Below are 23,631 nucleotides of genomic sequence, written 5' to 3' on the forward strand. Positions count from 1 at the left end.
AACTTGGGAAAGACAACAATATCCTACAGCTCCCCCAAAGACCAGGAACCAGATGAGGCCGATGGAATGGTGTGGAAACTAAGTGAATTATCTCCCCGATGGTGTAGCACGGATGCAGAAAGCCCACCTCGAGCCATGGCTGGCTGTGCATGGAGGCTCGGCTCCCTTGGGCTAATGAGTATGACTCTAAGAGGTCCCTGTGTGGGGGGTGAGCTGTCCCCCCTCACAATGTGCCAGCCAAAGCCATCAGCATGTGACTATTCTTGCCCCTGGAGGTTTGGAAAGGCTGACTGGATGGTTTCTATGGTGAAGGATACAAGAGGGCCGGGGTGCAGCCACTCCACCCTGGGAGAGAAGATTTGGCTTCCAGAATTCTGAACACAGACCATTTGCCCAGGAGTGCTCCTGCATCTACTAAGTTTTCCTCTAGGGAAGAACTAATGAAGAAGAGAAGGGCCATCCTTGGAAAGCAGACCCTGAAAGTTCTCTGGTAAATCCACTGGAAAGACCAGAAAGGGCTAGATTTTCCAAAGTGCCACATACACACCTCTGGGAGTACATGTAGAAGATATGTGGGGTACTCAAAAGGAACTCTCACATTTTATTAGTTTAATATTTATTTCAATGTTGGGCAAAAAAACAATCTAGCTAGCATGTGATTTTATGCTTGTGACTTCACCAACATTATTCCTTGGGACAGTATTTCTCATCCTCCACACTAGTGACATTTTAGTTCAGATCATTCTCTCCTAGGGGGAGGTGGGCTGGCCCGTGCACTGCAGGATCGTTAGTAGCATCCCTGGTGCCCACCCACCAGTTGCCAGTAGAAACCTCCCCACCTCAAGGTGAGAACCAAAAATGTCTTCAGACACTGCCAAGCATCCTCTGGAGGTCAAAGATAGCCTTAATTAGGAACCATCAGCTTAAGATAAGCCCACTTATGAAAGTTAAGTTGATTTAAGGAAAATCTATTTTTAGGTGACTTAGAACAGGTGGGATTCACTTACGGCCAATGTGGCTAAGGTGGTATGTGAATGGCCTACGTTTGGGTAAAACCAGACCAAGGACGACCAAAGAGGAGGAGACAAGTGGGTCCTTACCTCCATCAAAGTCACACTCACTGATCTTTCCTGCCTGCTCTGTTGTGTGGTCATCCCTGAAGCCAACAATAACTAAATGCGTGTGTACAGGAAAATGGGAAGATAGAAGGCTCCCCCCTTTCCCCACCATGTGTGGCCTTCCTGAACAAGGAAGGAAAAGCAGAATCGGTTTGCTTATTCCCCTTGGGTAGACTGAGGCAGAGACACTGGTGAGAACAAAGACCCCATGGAGGAGCCTACAGAATGAGACAGGCAGGTGGTCCTTGCCAGAGAACTCCAGAAATAGCTGCAGAGCTGCTATTCAGCCTTGAAATGTTTAAACGGGCTTGCTTGTCTCGGACACTCAAATACTGTTAGCTGTAGGGCGCTGAATGAGGACCACACCCTGTCTCCTCTCGTCACTGTGTGACCAACCCTCAGAGCCCAGGATAGGATCAATCCAAAGATACCTCCCCTTAAAGCCCAGCCAGAAAGGCGACAGTGTATCGGTTTCAAAAGCTAACTCACCAGCATTTAATATGTACCGATGACTTTACAGACACCAATTTCTGCTGTTCTCACCACAACCCTGCAAGGTGGTAATATTCCAGATGGGAAGAAGGGGGCTAAGAGGCTAAGTCGCCTTTCAAGGCCATAAGATGAGTACACAGACGCCCGGGTACACACGTGCGCATGCACACACACAACCAGCTGGTGTGTTAACCCACAGGTGCATGTGTATGCACATCCCAATGGGCAGGAGGATGGCCTGATGGGCCTGTCCAGTCTTTCTGAGTCAAGGAGCCAAGAGAGTGCACCAAAACTTCTAGAGAGCTGGTACACGAACTTCCATGCAGACATAAGTGATAAAGATCACGGGAAGGTACTGACCTGGGTCTCCAGGGTGATCGGTGGGCTCGGATGAGGGTCCTGTGGGAAGAGAGGAGAAAACAAACTTAAGTGATGGAGAAAACTTAACCTACCAACAACCCAGCATCATTTTCCAGTAAAGCCAGATCTCTTCCATGTTTAACAAGCTCAGGGAAGGCTGCCAGTTCAACGGTCTCCCCAGATCCACAACTCATGAGAAGAGCTTTGCCCAACCCCCAATCTCCCCCCAACTTCCTCCCACACCCAGAAGATTAAAGGGGCTCAAGTTTTTCATTAAGAGGTTAAAGGGATGCCTGCATGGAGATCATGCAAAATGATCAAGTAGAAGGAATATGAAAGAAAGCACATTCGTCAATTATCTCCAAGTGTGTTCAAATCCTCTACATGAAGGAGAGGATGGATCCATAAGAGGATTAGAACTAAACCTGAAAGAATAGAGTCCCGACTAAGGGCAAGGCCACCAATTTGTGTCTGGTCTTGGAAAAAAAAAATGAGGGAAGGAAAAACAAAAAGACAGAAAAAGAAGAGCTTAATTCCTGGTTTGTAGCATATTCCAATGGGCTGGGGAAGAGCCTTTTCAGAATAGAGAAAGCCAGAGAAAAGTCCTATTAATTCACTCTCTACAAAAGCCAATTGACTGGAAATGCTTGGTGGTAATGTCATGGGTCATTAAACACAAACCCTTCAGGTAGGGGGCAGGGTGGGTAGAGGGGAAGGAGGGATGGGTGGGGAGGAGGTGGTAGTTTTCAGCAAGTGGTTTCCAAGGAAAACAGGAAACCCGGCACATAAAGGCTATTTTTGTCGGCACTGTGTTGTCTCAACTTAACCACCTTGGATTCATGCTTCTGGGAAAGCAACCTCAAGCTGCCTCTTACAAAGAATGGGCATGATGGTACAGCCCTGAAGTGTAAGCTCAGTTTGGAAGCTTTGCTTTATGCAAGCAGGTTTTCCAACATGGGCTTCTAGGAAGCTATGCAAATGAGCACCCCCTGGCCTATACAGTGAATAGGAAGGCAGTGTAGGAATCACGCTGTATTTGTCCTTCTGTGGTCTGACTTATTTCACTTGGCATGATGTCCTCCAGGTTCATCCGTGTTGTCACATATGGCAGGATTCTTCTTTTTGAAGGCTGGATAATATTCCAGAGTATGCATATACATCTTCTTGATCCATTCATCCATCAATGGACATAAGTTGTTTTTGTATCTTGGCTGTCGTATGGCTTCAATGACCATGGGAGGGGAAAATGTCATGATTTTACTTATAGGAGGAATCAAAAATAGTCAAATTCATGGAAGCAGAGAGCAGAAGGGTGATTTCCGGGGGCTGGGGCAGGGGATTTGCTATTCAACGGGTGAACGGTTTCAGTTACACAGGATGAATAAGCTCTAGAGTTCAGCTGTATGACACTGTGGCCGTAGTTAACAACACTGTATCATACACATAAAATTTTGTTAAGAGGGTAGATTTTAAGAATTCTTACCACATTAAAAAAAAAAAAAAAAAAGGAAGTATAGCTAAGTTGGAACATTTTAAACCCATACCCTAGGTGAACTGTCACTCACTTTCTTGAGGACTCCTCTGTGGGATCTTTATAACGATGCCAAAATCATTCTGAGCTTGGGGTGAGGGGTTCCTCTCCCCCAATTCCAGGTCTGAATCCGGTTTCCCAGCAGTTCTCCAATGGTACAGCTCAAAGCTTACTGCCAGGAGAACATCTAACTCTAATTTTCACAGTTAGGCATGGAATATTCCTCAGGCCCAGGAACGCATGGAGGGGAACACTCCTCCTCTTCTTTGGACATTATAGCCTTGGCCCACAAAGGAACTTGGAGAAGTCTTTAAAAAAATATTTTGGGCCTCTGTCCTGTAACCTTTACCGACTGCTTCCCAAGGGTGATGAAGTGGCAGCTATATGGGCGTGAACCCTCGCTGTGCCATTTGAGTGAGCTGCCTCGTTGCTTTAGCCATTCTTCATGGACAGAGCCCACTCCAGCCAGCCTCTTCCTCCTCACATACAGGGAGAGCAACCCTGCTCTTTCAGCTTCCCTGTGATCAGCAAGCTTACTGGACAGAGCTCACTTGTGTCTTTGGGAGGCAAGGCCGTCCTCCTGGTTTGGGAGGTCTTCAGCTCTGCTTCAGTCTGTATATCTGATCTCTCTGGCCATTCAGGTTGTCATCTAGATTCAGTCAGGAGATAAGAAGCTGCCTCTCAGACTCAAACATTAGCCTCATTCTCAAAGCCAGGTCCTAGTGAATCACTGCACCGGGGTGTTGGGTGTGCGCCCAGATTAATTAAGCTGTACTTCACGGCCCGTTTGGCTATGGCCTAGGGTTTATGCTTCACTGCTCAGAATCCCGAATGGGTAGAGAGGGGAGACTGCCATCCCAAACTCCTAAGAACAACTTCATGGAAAAGACTGTCCCTGGGAAACCACAGAGAACTGTCAACTCAGTTGACAAGACCCAGAGGCTGATCCCTAGCTATGATAAAGCGCCAACTCTGTATTTGGTATTCCAAGATCAGAAACCCTACTGGCATGTGGTCAAGGGGCCAATCTTATCTAGTCAGCATGTTAATGACCTAGCCAGGAAGAAGACCGAATACTCCAAGTGGCCATGTCATTACCACGCGGGGCTCACTTGCAACAAAATTTTGCTCCCCCCACTTCTGTACACATTCAAAATAGAAGACTCCCCCCCCCCCTACAGAGGCTCCATCCAGAAGATTCCAGGTATGACTATATATCTGTGAGGTCTCACTTTCAGCAACAGCCTCCTTAATTGGAAAGGCTAACGAAGTGGAACCGGGTCAATGATGCTGTCTTGCCTAATCCATCGAGTCTGTCTAAACTGGGACTCTCTGGTTTACAGTAGAGTAAATTCCTGTCTGTCAGGGGAAAGGCTCCTGGAGGCCAAAGGGGAATTTGCAACATGCTCGGATGCTACAGTGGAGTGCTTTCAGAATCTTAATGCAGGTACCGGGAGCTATGGAACTGCCTTAAGTGAGGAAAGCTCTTCATATCATCTATTGCAATGACTATGTTGCGGAAGTCAAATAGGGAACTAGGTAGATGGATTCAGGGGCCTGGGTACTTCACCACTCTCTAGGGCCACGCCCTCCGGTCACAGGACTTGGCATTTCTCTGCAAAGCATTCTTCCCCATTCCTTGACCTTGGACCTGCCCGTTTCATTTGCTTTGTCCAAGGGGAGGTTAGCAAACGGAACATAGCAGAGGCTTGAAACACATTTGCGTGATGAATGTGATCTCTCATGCTCTTGCCATCACCACAAGAACATGCTCCAGGCAGCCTACTGGTCCAAGGAGGAGGAGACACAATGGAACAAACAGAACTATACCTAACCTGCAGTTTGAGGCCAAGTCCAGGCTTGATCAGTCATCCTCCAGACACTTACAGAATATACGCCTGTTGTTCCAAGCCACTGAGTTTTAGGGTCATTTGTTACACAGCCATCACTGTGGCAGTAACTAACCGATACACTTTCTAAAGATTGACCTTCATAGAACCAAAACATAATGTACACTTCCAGCCTTGGAAACAAAAGGATACATACTCTCCCTCAGTCTGCAAATAAAACCTAGGAACCTGATGTAACTATAATTCATAGCTATGATTTAGGACCTGCTATGTGCCATACTCCATGTGGGCTGTACATTAAGCCTTGCACGGAGAAAATTCGACCACTTGGACCTTATACTATATAGGAGTTAGCTTTCACCCCTCTTGGCCAAATGTATCAGTCCTCCTGAATTTATTTAAATACCATTACAATGACGTTAATGGAAATGACTGCTTGGAATCTTCTTGCCTCAAGATAAAGACAGTTTTCATTGCTTTGGTGTGGTCTCAACTTTATCCCATGGGCATATTACTTGACCAAGGTTTGGAACAGTCATAAACACTAGTAATAATTAGTAGCATAGTAAGTTACTAGCTAAGTGATGGCTAATAACTTAAGTTCTTACCATGTTCCACACACTGGTGTAACCTCTATACATGTATCTATCACACCTTTGATCCCTTGTAACAACCCTGTGAGGTAGATTACCATTATTCTCATTATAGAAATGGGAAAACCAAGGACCAGAGAGATTGAGTACCCTATCCAAGGTTACATAGATAGTGCTGAAGCCTGGGTTTGACCCCAGTACCCTGCACTTAAGACACCAATTTTATATTAGCCCTACCAGAGAACACAATTTCAACTCAAAGTAATCCTGCAACCCAGATAAGGTCTCCTAAAAGGAAGAACACTCACAGCAAATCAGCAGCAACACCTTAACTACTAGAATCTTTTTTTTTCCTTTTTTTTTTTAAGTAGTGGACATGGTTGATAGAAATTAACACACAGGCCACGACTGTGAACACATTCATTTCACCACAGCAGGGAACCAAATCCATCCACACATATTTACTGAGTTTCAACTCAGTAGCTAGCACTATGCCTGGTGGGCACCAGGAGGGAGCCAGAAATGAGTTAAAGTGACTCTGTGTACACTCCTATTCCCAAAGCTAACTGTTTAAAAAATAGGCGGGAGTCTGATTACAGATTCTGGAGAAAGGAAACTTGTTTGCACCTCATGAGTCTCACTGATACGACCAGGAAGCCAGGCTCCAAGATTTTTGAGCCCATCAAGGTCAAAAGCCTAGTTTTAATAAGCAATTAAACTTTCCTCAAGAAAAGAGAGACAATAGGCACCTGGGGAGCTCAGTTGGTTAAGCGTCTGCCTTCTGCTCGGGTCATGATCCCAGGGGTCCTGGGATTGAGCCCCAGATCAAGCTCACTGCTCAGCAAAGAGTCTGCTTCTCCCTCTCCCTGTGTGCGCATTCTCTCTCTCTCAAATTATTTTTAAAAAAAGAAAAGAGGCAGGAGAAGGAGGGATTTCGTTATCATTCTATGCATGCATCAAACATTTCTGGCTCCCCTGGTCGGTACTGAGCTCTGAGCTTGGCCTCAGTCATTGAAAGGGGTGTTCTCTTCTTGCGCTTTGAAGATCTCCCAAGAGAGATCTTTTTTTTGCTCTTGGGTGGTAAGTGATGGCTTTGATGTGGAGGGGACAATCTTGTGACTCAAGTCTTCAGAGCCAGACTTTCCCATCAGGCCCATCAAGTCAGCAGATAGACAACAGGCCCTACAGTACAACATCCACATGGACACACGTGGGAAGACACTTCAGAAGGCTGGCGTGGCCCACTTTCCTGGAGAGCCCTCTGACAGATTATAGAAGTTTCCACCATCAGCAGATGTGCCTTACTCTTAGCTGCCATCAAACACCAGGTGCTTCAGGAATTGTGAGGAGCTTTTCATAGGATCAGAGATGGAAAGAAACAAAATCTCACCAACAGCATTCCTGCCTGCTGGAAGCAGACTTTGGAGGCCAAGCCACAGACCTAAAGAGATGCTGTTGCTTGTACTAAGGGGCCAGGAGGAGGCAAAGAGAGATCACGCAGAGGAAAACAGTGCGGGTTTAGGGTTGAGCCCTGGGTTGAAGTCACACATAACCCATGTATCAGTCTGCTTGGGCTGCCATAACCAAGTACCACAGACTGAGTAGCCCACGTGACAGAAATGTATTTTTCCATCATTTCGGAGGCAGAGTTACTGTCTGCTAAGGCCTTGCTCTGTGGCCTCCAAGTGACCATATTCCTTCTGTCTTCATGTAATTATTCCCTCTATGCCCAAGCATCTCTGGTGTCTCCCCGATGTCCAAATCTCTTCTTATAAGGACACCGGTCAGATTGGATTAGGACCCACCCTACAGACCTCCTACTAACTTCATCCCCTCCGTAAAGGCCTGGTCTCCAAACACAGTCATACCCCGAGGTGCTAGGGTTTGGCAGTTCAGCAGATTAACAACCACTCCATAAGACTTGTGACTATGGGCAAACTTCTTAGCCTCTGTGAGCTCTACTTTTCTCACTCACACAATGTGAACAGGTGGCACTGTATCGTCTACAGAACTGCTCCAAGAGAGGATAGAATTTACTGTCTAGGATTCCCCCCCCCCCAAGTTAAAAGGGGGGCACTAGTCAACAATGACATTAGCTTAAGGAGCGGTCTCATGGAGACCCAGATACAGAGCCACCACCTCATCTAGAAAATGGGACACCACTGAATCATGGTTGGTCATCGACGTCACATAAAACCAGGTATTTTAAATGTCTGGTGTGTGGCTAAAAGCTTGGAAATCATCTCTGCTTTTTTTTTTTTTCCAGGCTTTCGAAGGCTAAGACATACCTCTCCGCACCCAACCCACTAAACTGCAATTCTTCTCCACGGCCAGTTATTGCTGATGCCAGCTGAACCAATCCCATCCGACAGCAGTGAAACGGGTAAATGTAGCTATTTTGTCGTCTGTGCTTACTCGGTGCCAAGCACATGAAATCCTTGCAACTCTGCCAAGGAAGGTATCAGGCTCCCCATTTTACAGATCAGATTAACTGAAGCTCAGGGGGGATAATTTGCCCAAAAACACAGGTCTGATAAGGGATGGAGCCAGGACTGGTGCTTAAGTATGGAAGTTGCCAGAAACCGGCACCTTAACCAATCTCCTGGTGTTTCCAAAAGCACGAACTTAGTGAGTCGGGATCTCTGGGCAAGGAGCCAAAGAATCTGCATTTTTATTAAACAGCTTTAGGGGAGTCTTATGTATACTGAAACTTGGGAAGCCCTGCACTGGAGCATGGGTAATACAAGGCTGAAAGCATCCATGGTGACAAAGACAACCAGGCAGGAGCCAGGAATAGGGCCTCTCACCTCCGGGCCCCAGCCAGCCACCAAGGGTCTGGGGTGCCCATGGAATTCTGCTGCTCACACTCTGCGTTCCCAAGAAATTTCCACAATGGGGTGTCTTAGTCTGAGCTGCTAGAACAGATTATCAGAGTGGCTGAGACACAACAGGAATTTATTTCTCATAGTTCCAGAGGCTCTGGGAGGGCCAAGATCAAGGTGGTAGCACATTCAGTGTCTGGTAGGAACTTCCTGGTTCATAGTCTGCTTTCTCCTTGCTGTGCCTTCACCAAGAATGGGTGAGGGAGCTCTCTAGTGTCCTTTTTATTTTTTTAAGATCTTATTTATTTGACAGAGAAAGAGAACAAGTACAAGCAGGGGGAGCAGCAAGCAGAGGGAGAGGGAAAAGCAGGCCCCCTGCTGAGCAGGGAGCCCCATGCGGGGCTCGATCCCAGAACCTCGGGACCATGAACTGAGCCAAAGGCAGACGGTTAACTGAGCCACCCAGGGGCCCCACCGGTGTCCGTTTTAAAACGGTGCCCCAGAAACCCTGTCAACCACCTTCCTCTTTCCAGCGTTCCCTCCCCAGGGACGTGTGGCTCCTCTCGGCTCCTTCTCAGGGTCTTGACACAGCCATCAAGGTGCTCGCACAACAGGGCTTTCTGTCTAGACGTCCCCCCGGGATCTCACGTTCAGCTATCTCCTGTGTCACGGGCTCCTGGGATGAAGGCCGGGCACGTGCACAGCGGGTGGCCTCGGTGGACGAGGGAGGGATGCCAACAGCACAGAGGTCCCCTTGTTCTCTGCGAAAGGCTACACTGGGAATGCGAATGCCAGCCAGAATCACACAGCACACACCTTGTTGGAAAATGCAAACTCATCTCTAAGTAAAGCTGGGAAGGAAAGAGAAACCTCACTGATGGGTCAAGGGCATTCGCACTGCTTTAGAGATAATGGTGGCAGATCAAGTCAGGCTCTTAAAATTGGGGTGGTAGGAGGAGCCATGGGGGAGGGGGGAGTACGCCAGAGGGGAAGGTGTCCTTCCTCTGTCATCTGTTTGTGGTATTAAATGTTTTAATCAGGGGCCCCTAGGTGGCTCAGTGGTTGAACATCTGCCTTTGGCTCAGGTCGTGATCCTGGGGTCCTGGGATCGAGTCTTGCATCGGGCTCCCCACAGAGAGCCTGCTTCTCCCTCTGCCTGTGTCTCTGCCCCTCTCCGTGCGTCTCTCATGAATAAGTATATAAAATCTTTAAAAAATAAAAATAAAAGTTTTAGTCATTCACAGGTCTCTTTGCTACTCTGCATTCCTTCCACACTTTCTACCCTATACCCCAGAACTGAGCAACAAAACCTCAAAATGAAGTTCGGGCCCCTGGGGTTGGTTCATCACCCACAGTCTTGGAAGATACAGGAAACCACAGGTGTGTGGCAACTCTAGGAGGGCTTTAATACTTCTCCAGGTCGGCGTGCGCATCTCTGAGAACAAACTGCTATCAAAAATCTAGACCTCGGTATGCAAACACTGTTCTGTGTGCGCCTGAAGAGGTTCTGTGATTCTTTGGAAAGCACAGGGAATTACAATTCTTGGAGAGACAAGGTTTTGAATACACCTACCTGAACTCTGAACTATTAGAGGCTTGAGTATAAAGTGTTAAGATGTGTGTGTGGCGGGGGGGGGGGGGGGGGGGAGGCCAACTGGTGACCTACTGATGATTCATGCTGGGTGGTATTTTGGGGCCTGTAACGTTGATGAAAGATTTCGAATTGTTACCAAGGTCCTAAAACTAGCATATCCTTCACATGCAAACCCAGATTTCTCACTTCTCTTTTAGAAAAAATGAGAGATTTAGCAACATGGAACATGCATTCCTCTAAGACAGCAAGGTTCCCAGCTAAATGGCTGCTGCCTGTCATTGTAAACAATAGAATTTGTCACCTCCATTTATTAATGCAATTCACCTAGGGTCGCATGGCTGGTCAGTATCAACAAGAATCCAACTAGCAGCTAACCTGGTGTCGCGGTGAATGCAAGACGTTGTTTTAAGTGGGTTGTAAGAAGTATTATTTAAACCTCATAACGACATAGGTATTAATGGCTCCATTTTACAGATGATACAGTTGAGGCTCCACAGAGAAAGTAAGTTGCTCAAAGTCACTTGTTAGTAAGTGGCAGAGCCAGGATTTAGAGCAAGGCAGCCCAGCTCCTGAGGCTGCATGTTGGAACATGAAGCTATGCTGCTTTCCAGTGGTACGACCAACATCATAAATTGGAATCACTAAACCAGAGTTCACGGTTCTGTGAGTAGCTCACCCTACGAAGATTTCTGGAGCAGGGAACTAGATCACATGCTCCTCACACCAGATCTTTCCAGCTCCTTGCTATGGGTCTTCTGGTTAATTCCTTAACTTGTCACAACAACAAGGATAATTATCTCAGATGGATAATGTGAAGACCAACTCAAGACATTAGAGCAGAGCCTTGCTCAGTCCTGGCATACAGTGGGCGAGCCACAAATGTTAGTTCCTCCTGGAGGACAAAATCATCACTCTGTAGTGTTCTGCTTTTCACAGCTCAAAGGCATTTCAGACCAGAAACAAGACCTGCCACGTGCCAAGAAAAATCTGAGAAACGCAGCCTCCACCCCACATAGCTAGGCAAGAGGTAATGGTAGATCCGTCCAGGGCTCCACAACCTTCTGAAGCTGGCCACCTGGGCTCGGCGTAGACACAGGCCTTCCTCAAAGCTGGGAACACAAGCCACATCCCCAGCTCAGCCCAATAATTAGCTTTTCCCCAGGCACAGGCACAGTACCTACCAATTTTGCACCCACTTGCTGTGGTCACCAAGATGGCAGGTGGCCCACTGGAACCAATGCTGTCAAGTGTCCTACAGACACTGTCCAGAGGTCCAAAGATACTATATTTTGTTCTACAGCTTCTGGGGCTCCTAAGTGGGTTTTCTGCCCCATGGAGAAACAGTTTAGATTTGACACCCAGAATTGAAGACTATGAGTGTCAAGAAAAGACAGAGGTACAGGACAGGTGCCCAAGATGGGGACACAAGCAAGTACTTGGGTTTCAAAGTCTTAATATGGCCCTATGAGCAGGCATTACCAACAGATTCCCATTATCCTAGGAGATGAAACTTAAGTCTGTCCTGGACCTGAATCAAACCCTTCATTTTCTGGTGAGGAGTAGAAAGATGATCAAGGACAGGAAGTGAATGTCCCAAGGGCCACACGCAGTTTCTATCAAAACCTGGTCTAGAAGCCAAGGTTCCTGGTACTAAATCCTGGGTTCATCCCTTTCCGCCAAAATAAATTTCTATGCATGTCCCTCCTTTTCTTTTCTTTCCCTCCCTCACAAGAGCCTCTAACCAGGACAGCTTTTGTTCAAAGGATAGCATATCCCAGCTCTGGGAAAACTGACTCAGCAGTGCTTCGGGACTGGAGCATTTCCAAGAGGCCACACACAGACCTGCTGATTCAAGCCATGGGGGGAAACCAACCCCAGAATCCTGGGCACGAGGCAGTGGATGGGGGAGAGCTTCATCATGGTTGCAGAAGTGGGGACGCCCTCAGCTCCAGGCTGGGCCTTGGAACAGGGGATCCCCCTTCCTAGATCGGGAGATGGTTGGCAGGCGAACCTGCAGGGCACAGGCGGGCAGAGGGTTCCTACAGTGAGAGTCAAGGTCAAAGCCAGGAGGTTTCAGGGGAGAAAGACTCAGTGCCTCCTTCCTGCCTCCTGGCCTTCTCCTAGGCTTCTCAATGATCACGATGGTGGGGATGACAATGCGGGCATCCATGAAGATGGCCATTATGACAGCTATCATGAAAATCCTTATGAAGCACCCCCTTTAGCAATTCCTTATTTCAATAAATCCTCATCCCATCCTCATGGGGTGGCTACTACGGGATGGCCATGAAGTCTGGAAACATGGATGCTTTGTATTACACTTTTTTAATCTTTGGGAGATGCCCTTGATGACACTGTGTTTTTGCCTCTGTTTCCAGATTACGGACATCCTATAGTACTGTTGCTAATTTACAGAGGAGAAAAGAGAGGTTCAGGGAGGTAAAAAGATTTTCCCAGAAGCCACAGAGACAAGCCCACTGAACCTTCCTAGCTTCATGGGGGGGGCGGGGGGGAAGGAACCAAAATGCTCAGATGTGGTATGGATGACTTACATGGTGCACTTTAAATTTTTTAAGTTAAAAGTTAACTTTTTTTTTTCTTCACTAGTTGCCAACCTTCAAGAATTGGGTGATTTCATAATATCCAGGTTTCTGGCTTTTCTTAACATGTCAGAAGATCTGGCCAGGTGGGCATGCTGAATGGCACGGCTGCAGCTGCAACCAGAAGCTACTATTCCCTTATGGTGGGTACACACTGTCCTCTTGGCCATGGCCCTCACCCTATGCATCTGGGCTGGCCTGAGTTTGTGACCTCCTATCCCCTAACCACCATGGCTTATCGATCCCCTCAAAGGAAGGTACCTAAATTTAGCCCGCTGGACGGCTCATTCAACAAGACCCCATCCTCACCCCCGGACCCAAAAGTGAAAAGATCTGGATGTCCTAATTTGAAAGGAGAAAGGGAAAATCTCGAATAATTCACAAGCAAGTTCAACACTGGCTTACTCATTTTCAAGCCTCTACCTGGAGCTCAACAGTCTGGACTTTTCCTGGGGTGGTGGGACCAGGCAGTGAGGTGGCAGTGGGGAGGTTTTGGTGCAGAGCACAGAACAGGAAGAGGTTATTAGCACCACTGTTTTCTGGCTTCCTGCACGGCCACCTCATACAGCTGCCTGTGAACTGGCTGTTTGTTCCTAGCTGTCCCGGAAGGAAGCGCGCTCATCACCCACGACAACAGAGTTGGCCCAGGGAGCCGAGAACGTGCACAGGGGCTCTGAGCCCGGCTCTCCTAATGTACAGGGCAACCCCAGGGCTGCTGAGACAGGAAAATGGGAAGAAAGCACAGCCTGGGATAGAGCATCCTGCAGACCGCTGACAAAGCCCCAGCTGGGGGACAGGGAGGAGGAGGAGGCCAGAGGAAGGGGGTCCGGGGGGGGGGCACATGGATTTCATACAATGAGCTCCTTTCATCAGCGAATACAGGACTCTCCTCAACTCAGTCTCAATGGCTTTGTTTCTCAAACGACCCATTCTACACCCAGAAAGCCAAGTTTGCCAGACCCTGTGCCAAGGTCAGGCAAGAGCCTGAGACCCCCAAGCAAGCAGCTAATCAGCACCCAGGAGATGACCACGGTGCTCAGCGTTGTTTGGCTGACCCAAAGTCTACAAAGATCCTCTTATTTTTATGCTTTTCTGCATTGGGGTTGTGGTGGGGGTGGGGTGCTCGCTCACACGCGTGACATGTTTGGCATAACTGTGGGATCTATTCAGGGTCGTAAGTGCTCCCTTCCCACGAACTTCATTGAGACATCTGCGCAGAGGAGGCGGGACGGGACGAGACAGGACTAGAGAAGCAAGAGGCTAGTTAAAGGTCTGCAGTGTCGAGTTGACCAAATTCAAGATGGGGTAGGACTCCCTGCTGATGACCCAACAGGAGCCTCGGTTTTGCAGGCATGTCAAGAGGCTAGTCCTCAAGAATTTCTTACCCAGGTAGCAAACAGCCAAACGGGAACCTATGGCAAGTATTCAGTTCAGACAGGTTTTGTTTAGCCTGTGCAATGTTTTCCAAAGAATAAAGTTAAAGATGATGCTGACACCTAATATTCGGGAGGTTTCACGTAAAACTGCCAAGTCCTGGCATTTCTTGGAAAATCAGAAGACCTGACAACATAACGCCATCACCTCCATAAGGTACCAGTGTTCTGGATCCAGGGAGAAGATCTTAGATAAGGCAGGTGTCCTGTAGCCCGCCCAACCCCCAAGCATGCTTCCCTTACTAAGGCAAGGTGGTAGCTGCTCACAGGCCCCAGACTCTGCAATCTCTGATTTATGAAGTCCCAAAACTTTCAGCCGAGGCCCTGGGACTACAGATAAATACAGGATACGGATCGTAGACTGGTTGCAAAGCAAACCTGGCTACAAAATCCAAGGACAGCTGGACTTAAAAAGCAAGAGATGAATGCACATCCACTGACTGGGTCAGGATCGGAGTCTGCTCCCACGAGTAGGAGTGGGGGTCCTCTACCCTCATCACTTCCTGCTATATACTATTTTGACAACTTGTCTCATTTTCCCAAGGCCCGGTACTATCGTCTTTGTTCTTATGGTTAAAGTTCCGTAGCTTCCACATAGACCGTGGTCAGCAAATTCTTACTGAACCCAAATCAACTGAACCTCCAGTCATGCTGGGTTGGGACTTAGAAGATGAATGCTCAGGACCCAGCCAACTTATGAGTTGCAGGAAGTTTTCCTGACTTCAAGTCAGGTTCCTCCGGCAAAGATGAGCCCTGGGAATGAAAGGCCAAGCAGAAACAGAGGAGCTCCGCCGACAGATCGGCTAACAGGAGGCGCAGCGGCAGAGAGGTTCCTCTGTTTAGGATACATAGCATATCTGGTGAGCTATGGTCTCCTTGGAAGATATTATGCATACTGACATCATAAAAATGAAAGCAAGTTCCCAATTTATCCAAGGCTACAAAAACTCAACAGAAGCAACGCAGGCCCCTCTGTGGTGGCAGGTGCAGTGTTATTTATTGTAGCTTTTCTAGGTCCAAGAAGGTAGACTGAGGCTTATTCCATTTGCTTCTATCGTAGGTAGCCTGGACCATTATTCCTCAGCTCGTATAGGATTGTGGGTTTGTGCACACATGCAAACGTTTGCGAGCTTTCACTTGAGTGAACATGTGGTCTCTTCCACCCAAAGCCCTCCTAGAAATCTGCAATGGAATCTGTAGATTTTGTTTATCTGACATCCCTGATTTGGGGGAATCCCCTCTGAGTCACCCCACTCCTGATACTAGTTTCAAATGGCCACTGTGAGAAGGGGGAAGCCCGCTCCAGGGAAGATGCCACTGAGCAGACTTATTGCCGAGCTGTGACATAAGCAAGAAAGAAGAAAAGGAAAAGCATGCAGGATCTTATTTCTGCACTTTGCATTTACTTCTAATTATTCATGCAGGAACATCTTTAAACACCAAAAGGGGGAAATATTACAGTTGCTCTGATTTCACACGCTAACTGTATTTACATGCTAACAGCATTTCTCAGGGACAATTATCTTATTACTAGTGCACTAATCTTTTCAATCTTTTCAACACAGTTTACAGCTGCAGACTTCAAAAATTAAGGCTAATTAAGGCCCTGTTTTTCAGCAGGTAGGGTAAACTACTTACACATTTGAACCGAGTACAAGAAAATCCATCCAGGGAGAGTGCTTGATGGGGAGTGGGCACAGTGTCAAAGGTAGAGAGAAGAGGCCGTGTGGCTTCCATTAATCGGGGGGGTGGGGGTGGGGGGGTTAAAACCCTTCCAATGGCTTCTAGAATCCAGCAGACAAGTTGCATCCATGGAGAGACCTGTAGATATCAGAACCAAGGACAGCTGGCTTGGCCCATTCAAGAGGAAAGTTACTTTTATTTCCAGGCCCCCATGCTTCCACGTGATTTCAGCAGAGCCACAGTAGAAGATGTGGCCTCTTAGGTCAGTTTACCTGTGCTCAAATGCTGGCTTAGTGGATTACTCTGCTGGACCTTGAGCAAGTTACTTAACAACTCAGTTTCCCAATGTGAAACAGGAGTAATAACAACACCTACCCCTCAAGCCTGCTATCAGGACTGACTGAATTCACATTTGTAAAACACTTAGCATCAGGTCTGGTTCATAACTATCATTAACTCAGTATTTCTTCTAAAAAGTGTGGGCTAAAAAGACTAATCACTGGAGGCCGTAACTTACCTAAACAACATCTGTTTTCCAACGTGTTCTTGATCTCATGCAATCTCATTGCATCATGAGCCATTTGACAACTGCTACTATATAATCCTAGCTGTATTTATTGTGTCTGTTAGCAATGCATTCTCCAACTACCTGTCCTGCCATCTCATTAGCTGCCATATAAAACTAGCACCTTGGACCATCGAGGATTATTTTGTTTTGTTTTGTTTTAAATCACAGAAAAGCAGACTTCTTCTCGATGGGCCATTGTGGGAACCCAGATTTGCAGCTGAACCCCACAGACCCCAGGCACAGTCAAGGCATCCCTAGCTGTGGCATCAGAGGAGCTATGCATCAGTTCCCCTCTATGCTTCCAACACCCAGTGTCCTCAAGCACCTGCTGTGTGTGTGGACCTGGGCTGGGCCATCCACAGCCACATCTGTTTGAACTCTTATACTAACCCTGTGGGTGGGCACCAAGGAATAGGGAATGTGGAGGAGGTAGTGCTGCCCCCATTTCCCAGATGAGACTGAGGCTTTACACAACGCCTGGATGACTGCTCGACCTGCTAACAAAACAAAGTTGCAATGTGGCACCAATAATTAACATTCTCTCCTTCCATGTTTCCTTAGCCTGCTGGGTACATCTGTCAACATGATTACTTCCATTAATAGAAGGAATGGTAACAGCTGCTACCAGCCCCAACTATGCTACCTGTCAGGCACTATTCTAAGCCACTGACGTGTGTAAACTCAATTCTTGCAATTACCCTATAAGGCACGGACTATGATTAGCCTATTTTACAGATGAGGAAACTGAACTGAGAGGTTATCCAAGATGCCCAAAGGCACACAGCTGCAAAGTGTTAGAGCCAAATTTTGACTAAATTCACAAGATCTGGCTCCAGATCCCCTACTCCAAAATGGAGCCTCTCATAAAGCCTGTAAAAATTCCACAACTGTCACCTTTTCAGTAAACACATAAGGTATGGCAAGCTGGACAGAATAGGGATGGATCAATTCAGTTGGTCATATATCAAACAACTGTTGACAAAAATCAGGGATTTGGTTACATTTGTGATACATGCTGCCCAAGAGGAGGGTGTAAGGAGGACACAAAACAGAAGAATCAACCATGATAGGGGAATTAGGAAGATTCTTTGAAGCCCACTGTTAGGTCTCCTTTCCTGAAAGGGCCAAGATCAACTCACCTGACATAGAAAAGTAGACAAACATTTTAGGCAAAAGGAACAGCATTAACAAAGGCTCTAAGGTAGGAAAGACGTAATTTTTAAGAGAAGGCAGCTGAGCCTAGACTATGGAGGTGTGAGTGGCACAGGTGACACGGGAGGATCTGGTGCAAGGGCTGGGCCATGGAGTCCCTGAGAGTCCTAAGCAGTTTGCATTTTATCCAAAGAACAGCAGGGCATCATGGATGCAGTTCATGCACAGAGCAACGTGAACCTTCCCCCAGGAGGCAGCTTTAGCTCCTATATGCTAGATCGTATTTACACGACTTTGCACAATCAGATCTAAAGGTACCTGTGAAAACCAACTCAGTAGACCAACACACTGAAAGTTTTCAAGATGAGTTCCAAGTAGTTTCTACTTCCCACTTTTAGGGATGATAACACATCCCACATAGTCTAAGCCATAGGTTGCTACGACTTACCAAGCTTTACAAACGATTCGATCCTCATTATCATTATAGACAATGATAAAAAAAAATCAAGTAATGATATGTTGTAGTATATTAAAGTCTGATAAAATATCTTGTCTAGAAAAAGACAAAAAAAAATCAATCTCAAACATCAGGTTGCAGCTCTGAGTTCTATGGCTTATGTAAATACCACAGGCATTTGTAGGTTGAAAGAGATGAAGAGCAAAAACATCCACCACCAACACACACACACACACACACTCAAAATGTATACACTGCTTCCTGTCAGCTCCCATTTACTGACCCCTACTGTGTGCTCTGCGCAGTCGTTTATTTCAATCCCATAACTAATGTGACTGCCATCCAGTGTGCCCGAAACTGAGGACATGGGTGTTCAGTACTAAAATGGGAACGTCCCAAATGAGGACAAGTAGGTCACTCTACCCACAGCAACCATAGGTTTTATAAGGAAAACAGGCTCAGAGAGGTAAAGACACTTGTATCATAGCACAATAGGAGTGGAACCAGGTTTAATCCATTTTTTAAAAAAAGATCTTCTTTGAGAGAAGGGGAGCACATGAGCTGGGAGGGAGGGGCAGAGGGAGAAGCAGACTCCCCACTGAGCAGGGAGCCTGATGCAGGGCTCCATCCCAGGACCCTGAGATCATGACCAGAGTCGAAAGCAGACACTCAACTGAGCCACCCAGGCACCCCGCAAGGTTTACTCCTGTGTGCAAAGACAGGTCTGCTCGACCTCCTGGAGAAGGACTTTGAAAACCACTTGGTTGGCTTGTCCTCCAAGCCTCTAAAGACCTCACCCTGACACACATCCCCATGGGGAAGGCCTTTGTGGGAACTAAGCTGTGATCCCATGCAATGGGTCTATCCTTTCCACAACACTCTGCTCCATAGATAACCAGAATGCTCAGGGAGCCCCCAAGACCCAGACAGAACTTATTTTCTCTTTCTGGCTTAACCATGTGGCGCCTATGAGGTTTGAGCATTTGAGCACTGCAACTCACCCTGGGACCAACTCACCTCGAAGCAGAGGCTGGACAAGCAGCTCTGAATCGGCCTGCTGGGGTTCACACAAGCAAAAGAAATTCTTGACCTCGGCTGAGTCCTCGAATCACAGAGCTACTAAGAACCTGGAGACCATCACATCCAGCTGTGCTCATTGTAGAGCCAGAAAAACCGAGGCTCAGAGGAGCAAAGATACGCAGAGTATTTGCATTGTTCCCCCCCTCCCCCGTATTCTTTCTCCATAGTTGAATTAAAACAGGTCAAACATGCGTACACAAATGTTGGGGTTTTTAGCCCTGTGGGCATGCCATACAGCTGACACTCAAGAGACATTCAGTGAATGAATGCCATCAACAAGCATGTACTAGGCATAGGGTTGGAGGGACTGTGTGAGCGAGTAAGTGAAAGGGAGAGAGATTATGGTTCCCATCCCAAATGGGAGCTCCCTTGTTCCAAGACACGTTTTTTAACAAAAAATCATTTTAATATAATCGTTTCTGTAATCTTGGCTAAATCTACTGGATTTGCTCCGAGAGGCCAGGCCCTTACAGGGAAATGTGCCTGAGGTTCTTCTCACAGGTCACCAGCAAGAAGCCGTTTAAATACCACCCGCCGAAGTGAACCTAAAATCCTAGTATTCCAGCAACGGGCCTCCTCTGACAGAGGTCATTTCTAGGAAGCCTTCCTTTCCCTCAGTGAAGCAATCACGGCTGCCATTTATTAAGCATCTATTATGTGCCAGGCACTTCTTTGGCGCTCTTCGCAATTCTCATTTCCACCTTCACAACGACACTGTAAGGCAGATATCCCCAGGTCACAGGGGAGAAAAGAGAGGCCAAGCAACGGGGTTCAGCGGTTGGGCGTCTGCCTTTGGCTTGGAATGATCCTGAAGTCCTGGGGTCAAGTCCCAATTCGGGCTCCCTGCATGGAGCCTGCTTCTCCCTCTGCCTGTGTCTCTGCCTTTCTCCGTGTCTCTCATGACTAAGTAAATAAAATCTTTAAAAAAAAGAGAGAGGCCAAGCGACAGGTCAGTGGCTGCTCCACTCTCACGGAGCTCGTGGCAGGCAGAGCTGGGATATGAATGGATCTTCGAAGAGTGAGCTCTTTAATACACATCCTCCTAATCTCAGAGTAAAGCCCACCTCCACCCTCTACTTTCTTGTTAGTATTTTTCTAGCACCACTCTAAGGAGCCTACTTTTTACAAGGAATACAAAACTAGGAATCAGAAAACCTCTCTTCAGTTTCAGTTTTCTCACAACCAACGTGCAACCACAGGCACACTACAAAGTTACCAGGTCTCAACTGCTTCATCTGTTCAATGGGTGTAATGCCCAGCCCCATCCATCCCAGGATCTTTGCCAGGAACAAAGTCGAGCGCAGCCAAAGCGCACCTTCTGATCCCGGGATTCTCGGAGGCCAGCGGATTTTCCTGCCAGATGTCCTCCACCTTAGCCATCTTTCAAACGCTCCCCTGGGCGAACAGCCCAACTCACCATGCCCTGCTCCACGGAGTTACCTCCTAAAAATAAACCCTACTAACTTCAATTGGCTCCCCATAAAGACTATGTATAGAAGAAAATACTCAAGAGGTCCCATCTGGCAGCAGCTTCTCCCAAACGCAGCCCAAACGGCTCATTTCTACCGTGATCTGCAACACCTGACAGGCAGCTTTAAATCAAACAAGGGGCTGAGAGGTGGAAAATCCCTGTGGGTTAGCACAGGCTGTTGGGGCAGCGCTGGCCCGGGGCTTCTGAGCCAACTCCTACAGCAAGAAAATGTGAGCTCATCCCAGGGAGGGTGCAGTCATTGATTGGGGGTCACTGATGCCGTGGTGATGATGTCACCAAACTGTGCATTTTAAATATCTGCAATTTATCACAAGTCAACTATGCTCCGGTAAAGCTGGGACCAAACAAGTTTAGAGAAACTATTTAAAGCCCTTCAGCTTTAAGAAAGAGAGAGTGAATAGAATAATAAAATAAAATAAAATAAATAAGGGGTTGGATTAGAAAATTTTTAACCTTTCAGCTCTATGAAATTATGGATCTACACCCAGACAAGCATTACAGAAAGGAGACCAAAGACTTCTAGGAATTAATCTACTTACTCAACTAATAATGAGGACGGCCACCGTTTGCTGAGCTCTTGCAACATACCAGGCACTATGCAGGGTTCTCTCTGATAAGATAACCTTATCTTATAAAGCCCCACAGCCAGCTTATAAGGTACTCGCTGGTCTTCCCATTGAACGGATGAGGAAACGGAGGCACAGGGGGGACATTTGTCCAGAATTTGGACTAGGTCATTTCAGAATTCATGCCCTCAGGGCGTGTGGGTGGCTCAGTCAGTTAAGCGTCTGATTTGGCTCAGGTCATGATCTCAGGTCCTGGGTTTGAGTCCTACATCAGGCTCCCTGCTCAGTGGGGACTCTGCTTCTCCCTCTTCCTCTGCCTTTCATTCCCTCTCTTCGTGGTCTTTCAAATAAATAAACAAAAATCTTTAAAAAAAATCCATGCTTTTACCCACTGTGCCAAGCCCCCTCCCTCAATTGTTACAGAGCACCTACCGTGCCAGACCCTAAGACTGCATCTGTAGCTATAGGAGCCACTTCCAACCACAAGGTCCCCAGGAAGGGGCAAGTAAAAATGCTGGTCCTGGCACACTGTCACCTCTGGGTGATACCATCATCCCCCTCGCAGGCACACACAGAGCTCCTCCAAGGGCTCACTTCAGTATGAGGTGTTAAGGCCCTACAGACTGTCTAAGGCAGGGCTGCCCCAAAGAGTTTTCTGTGATGGTAGAAATGTTCTGTACCTGTACTGCCCACTAGCCACATGTGGCTGCTGATCAGTGGAAATGTGGCTGGTGCGGCTCTGGGACTGAATTTCTAACTCTATTTGATTTTAATTAACTTAGGTGCAAACAGCCATACACGTCTAGTGGATGCAGTGCTTGGCAGCACGCACTAAGGGACCTCACCGTCTCACTGTGTGAGCAGAGCATGGCCAGGAGGGCTAGGCCCAGAGGGAAGTCTGGCTATCCCAGAACTTGGGGTGTGCTGGTGGAGAGTCCAGCCAGCACAGCCCCCAGGAGCTGCGCTCCGCAGCTCCACACTGTGCCCAACCAGCCCGAGGGCTTCTGAAGTCATGGGGAGCTAGCTGGGGAGGTGAGAGCTGTGTGGACACGCACCCACGGGTGCTGGCGAGAACAGTCCCCACTATGTGCACTGATAAAGCAGTAAGGTCTATGCAAGGTGCTTTAGCACATTACCCCCTGAAAACTCCCAAGGGAGTTACTCTCGTGCCTCTGTCCCAGGTAAGGAAACGGAGGCTCAGAGACGTAAAGCGAACTAGTCAAGGTCACAGCCATTTGCAGAGCCAGGATTTGAACCCAGCGGTCTGATTCCAAAGGACAAGTTCCAAACCACTACACAATCCTGGGTCCCAAGACAAAAGCACGCTTCACTGCCGGCTCTGAGATGCATCTGCTCACTTCCAACCATCTGGGGGCAGAGGCTTTTGTTCTGGTGGAAGGAGAGGGCTGGGTGTTCTGGCCAAGACACAGGCAGATCCCAGGTGCAGGGACAATCCTACGCGACAGTCCCTCCAGGCAAACACAGAGGAGATGCTGCTCCTTGCTCTTGCACAGATTGCTCCTTTGGGCAAGAATCCCTTGTCTTCTGGCCCACCTGGAGAATTCTTATTTACCCTTTCCAACTCAGATTTTTCTCTTTGAGACTTTTCCTGATCTCTCAAAGACAAGTTGACCACTACCCGTGCATTCCTAGCTCCCTGCCACCACCACTGTCACCAACGACAAGTACCTTGTGACCGTTTCCTTCTTGGCACTGATCTTCCTCAAGATCGGTGATGGGCCGGGTCTGCGTCTCACCCACCCCTGTTCTCCCAGAGCCAAAGAGGGTGCCTGACATATGGTCCCCACACGGCAAATGCTGACTTTGAATGTCAACGATAAGATGAACAGCTTAAACGAAAGGAACATTTAAATTTTAAGAGTTGAATTAAGAACTGCCTTATGTCATAAAGAGAGTCATAAGTTTCTTTCAATGTCTCAGGCCCTGGAGTCAGGCCAGGATGACTTTTTGAACTCTGCTAGGTTCTAGATGTGTGACCCTAGGCAAAGGGCTGAATCTCTCAGAGCTCCGCAGTTCTCATCTAGAAGGTAGCACAGTGCTAGGATCTACCTGCGGGGGTTACCACGAGGGTCAACTGAGCTAAGAATGTCTAAGAATATACGGAAAGCACTTGGCATGAGGCCCTGGCTCAGACAGGGCCCTTGGTAAATGTCTGCAATCATTGGCAAGCCACTAAACAAATGACTCAGGCATCGGAGCTCATCCAGAGAAGATCTTGA

General features: G+C 47.6%; 1 protein-coding gene across 1 annotated transcript in view; it reads right to left on the bottom strand.

The window, feature by feature from the left end:
* Nucleotides 1–23,631, bottom strand: part of XYLT1 (xylosyltransferase 1) — a 303,984-nt gene that overhangs the window by 209,209 nt on the left and 71,144 nt on the right. Inside the window, exon 2 of the mRNA XM_072753776.1 lies at nucleotides 1,971–2,009. Within this exon, the coding sequence (XP_072609877.1) occupies nucleotides 1,971–2,009 (39 nt within the window). The remainder of the gene's footprint in view (nucleotides 1–1,970; nucleotides 2,010–23,631) is intronic.

Source organism: Vulpes vulpes, chromosome 3, assembly GCF_048418805.1.
Source record: "Vulpes vulpes isolate BD-2025 chromosome 3, VulVul3, whole genome shotgun sequence".
NCBI lineage: Eukaryota > Metazoa > Chordata > Mammalia > Carnivora > Canidae > Vulpes > Vulpes vulpes.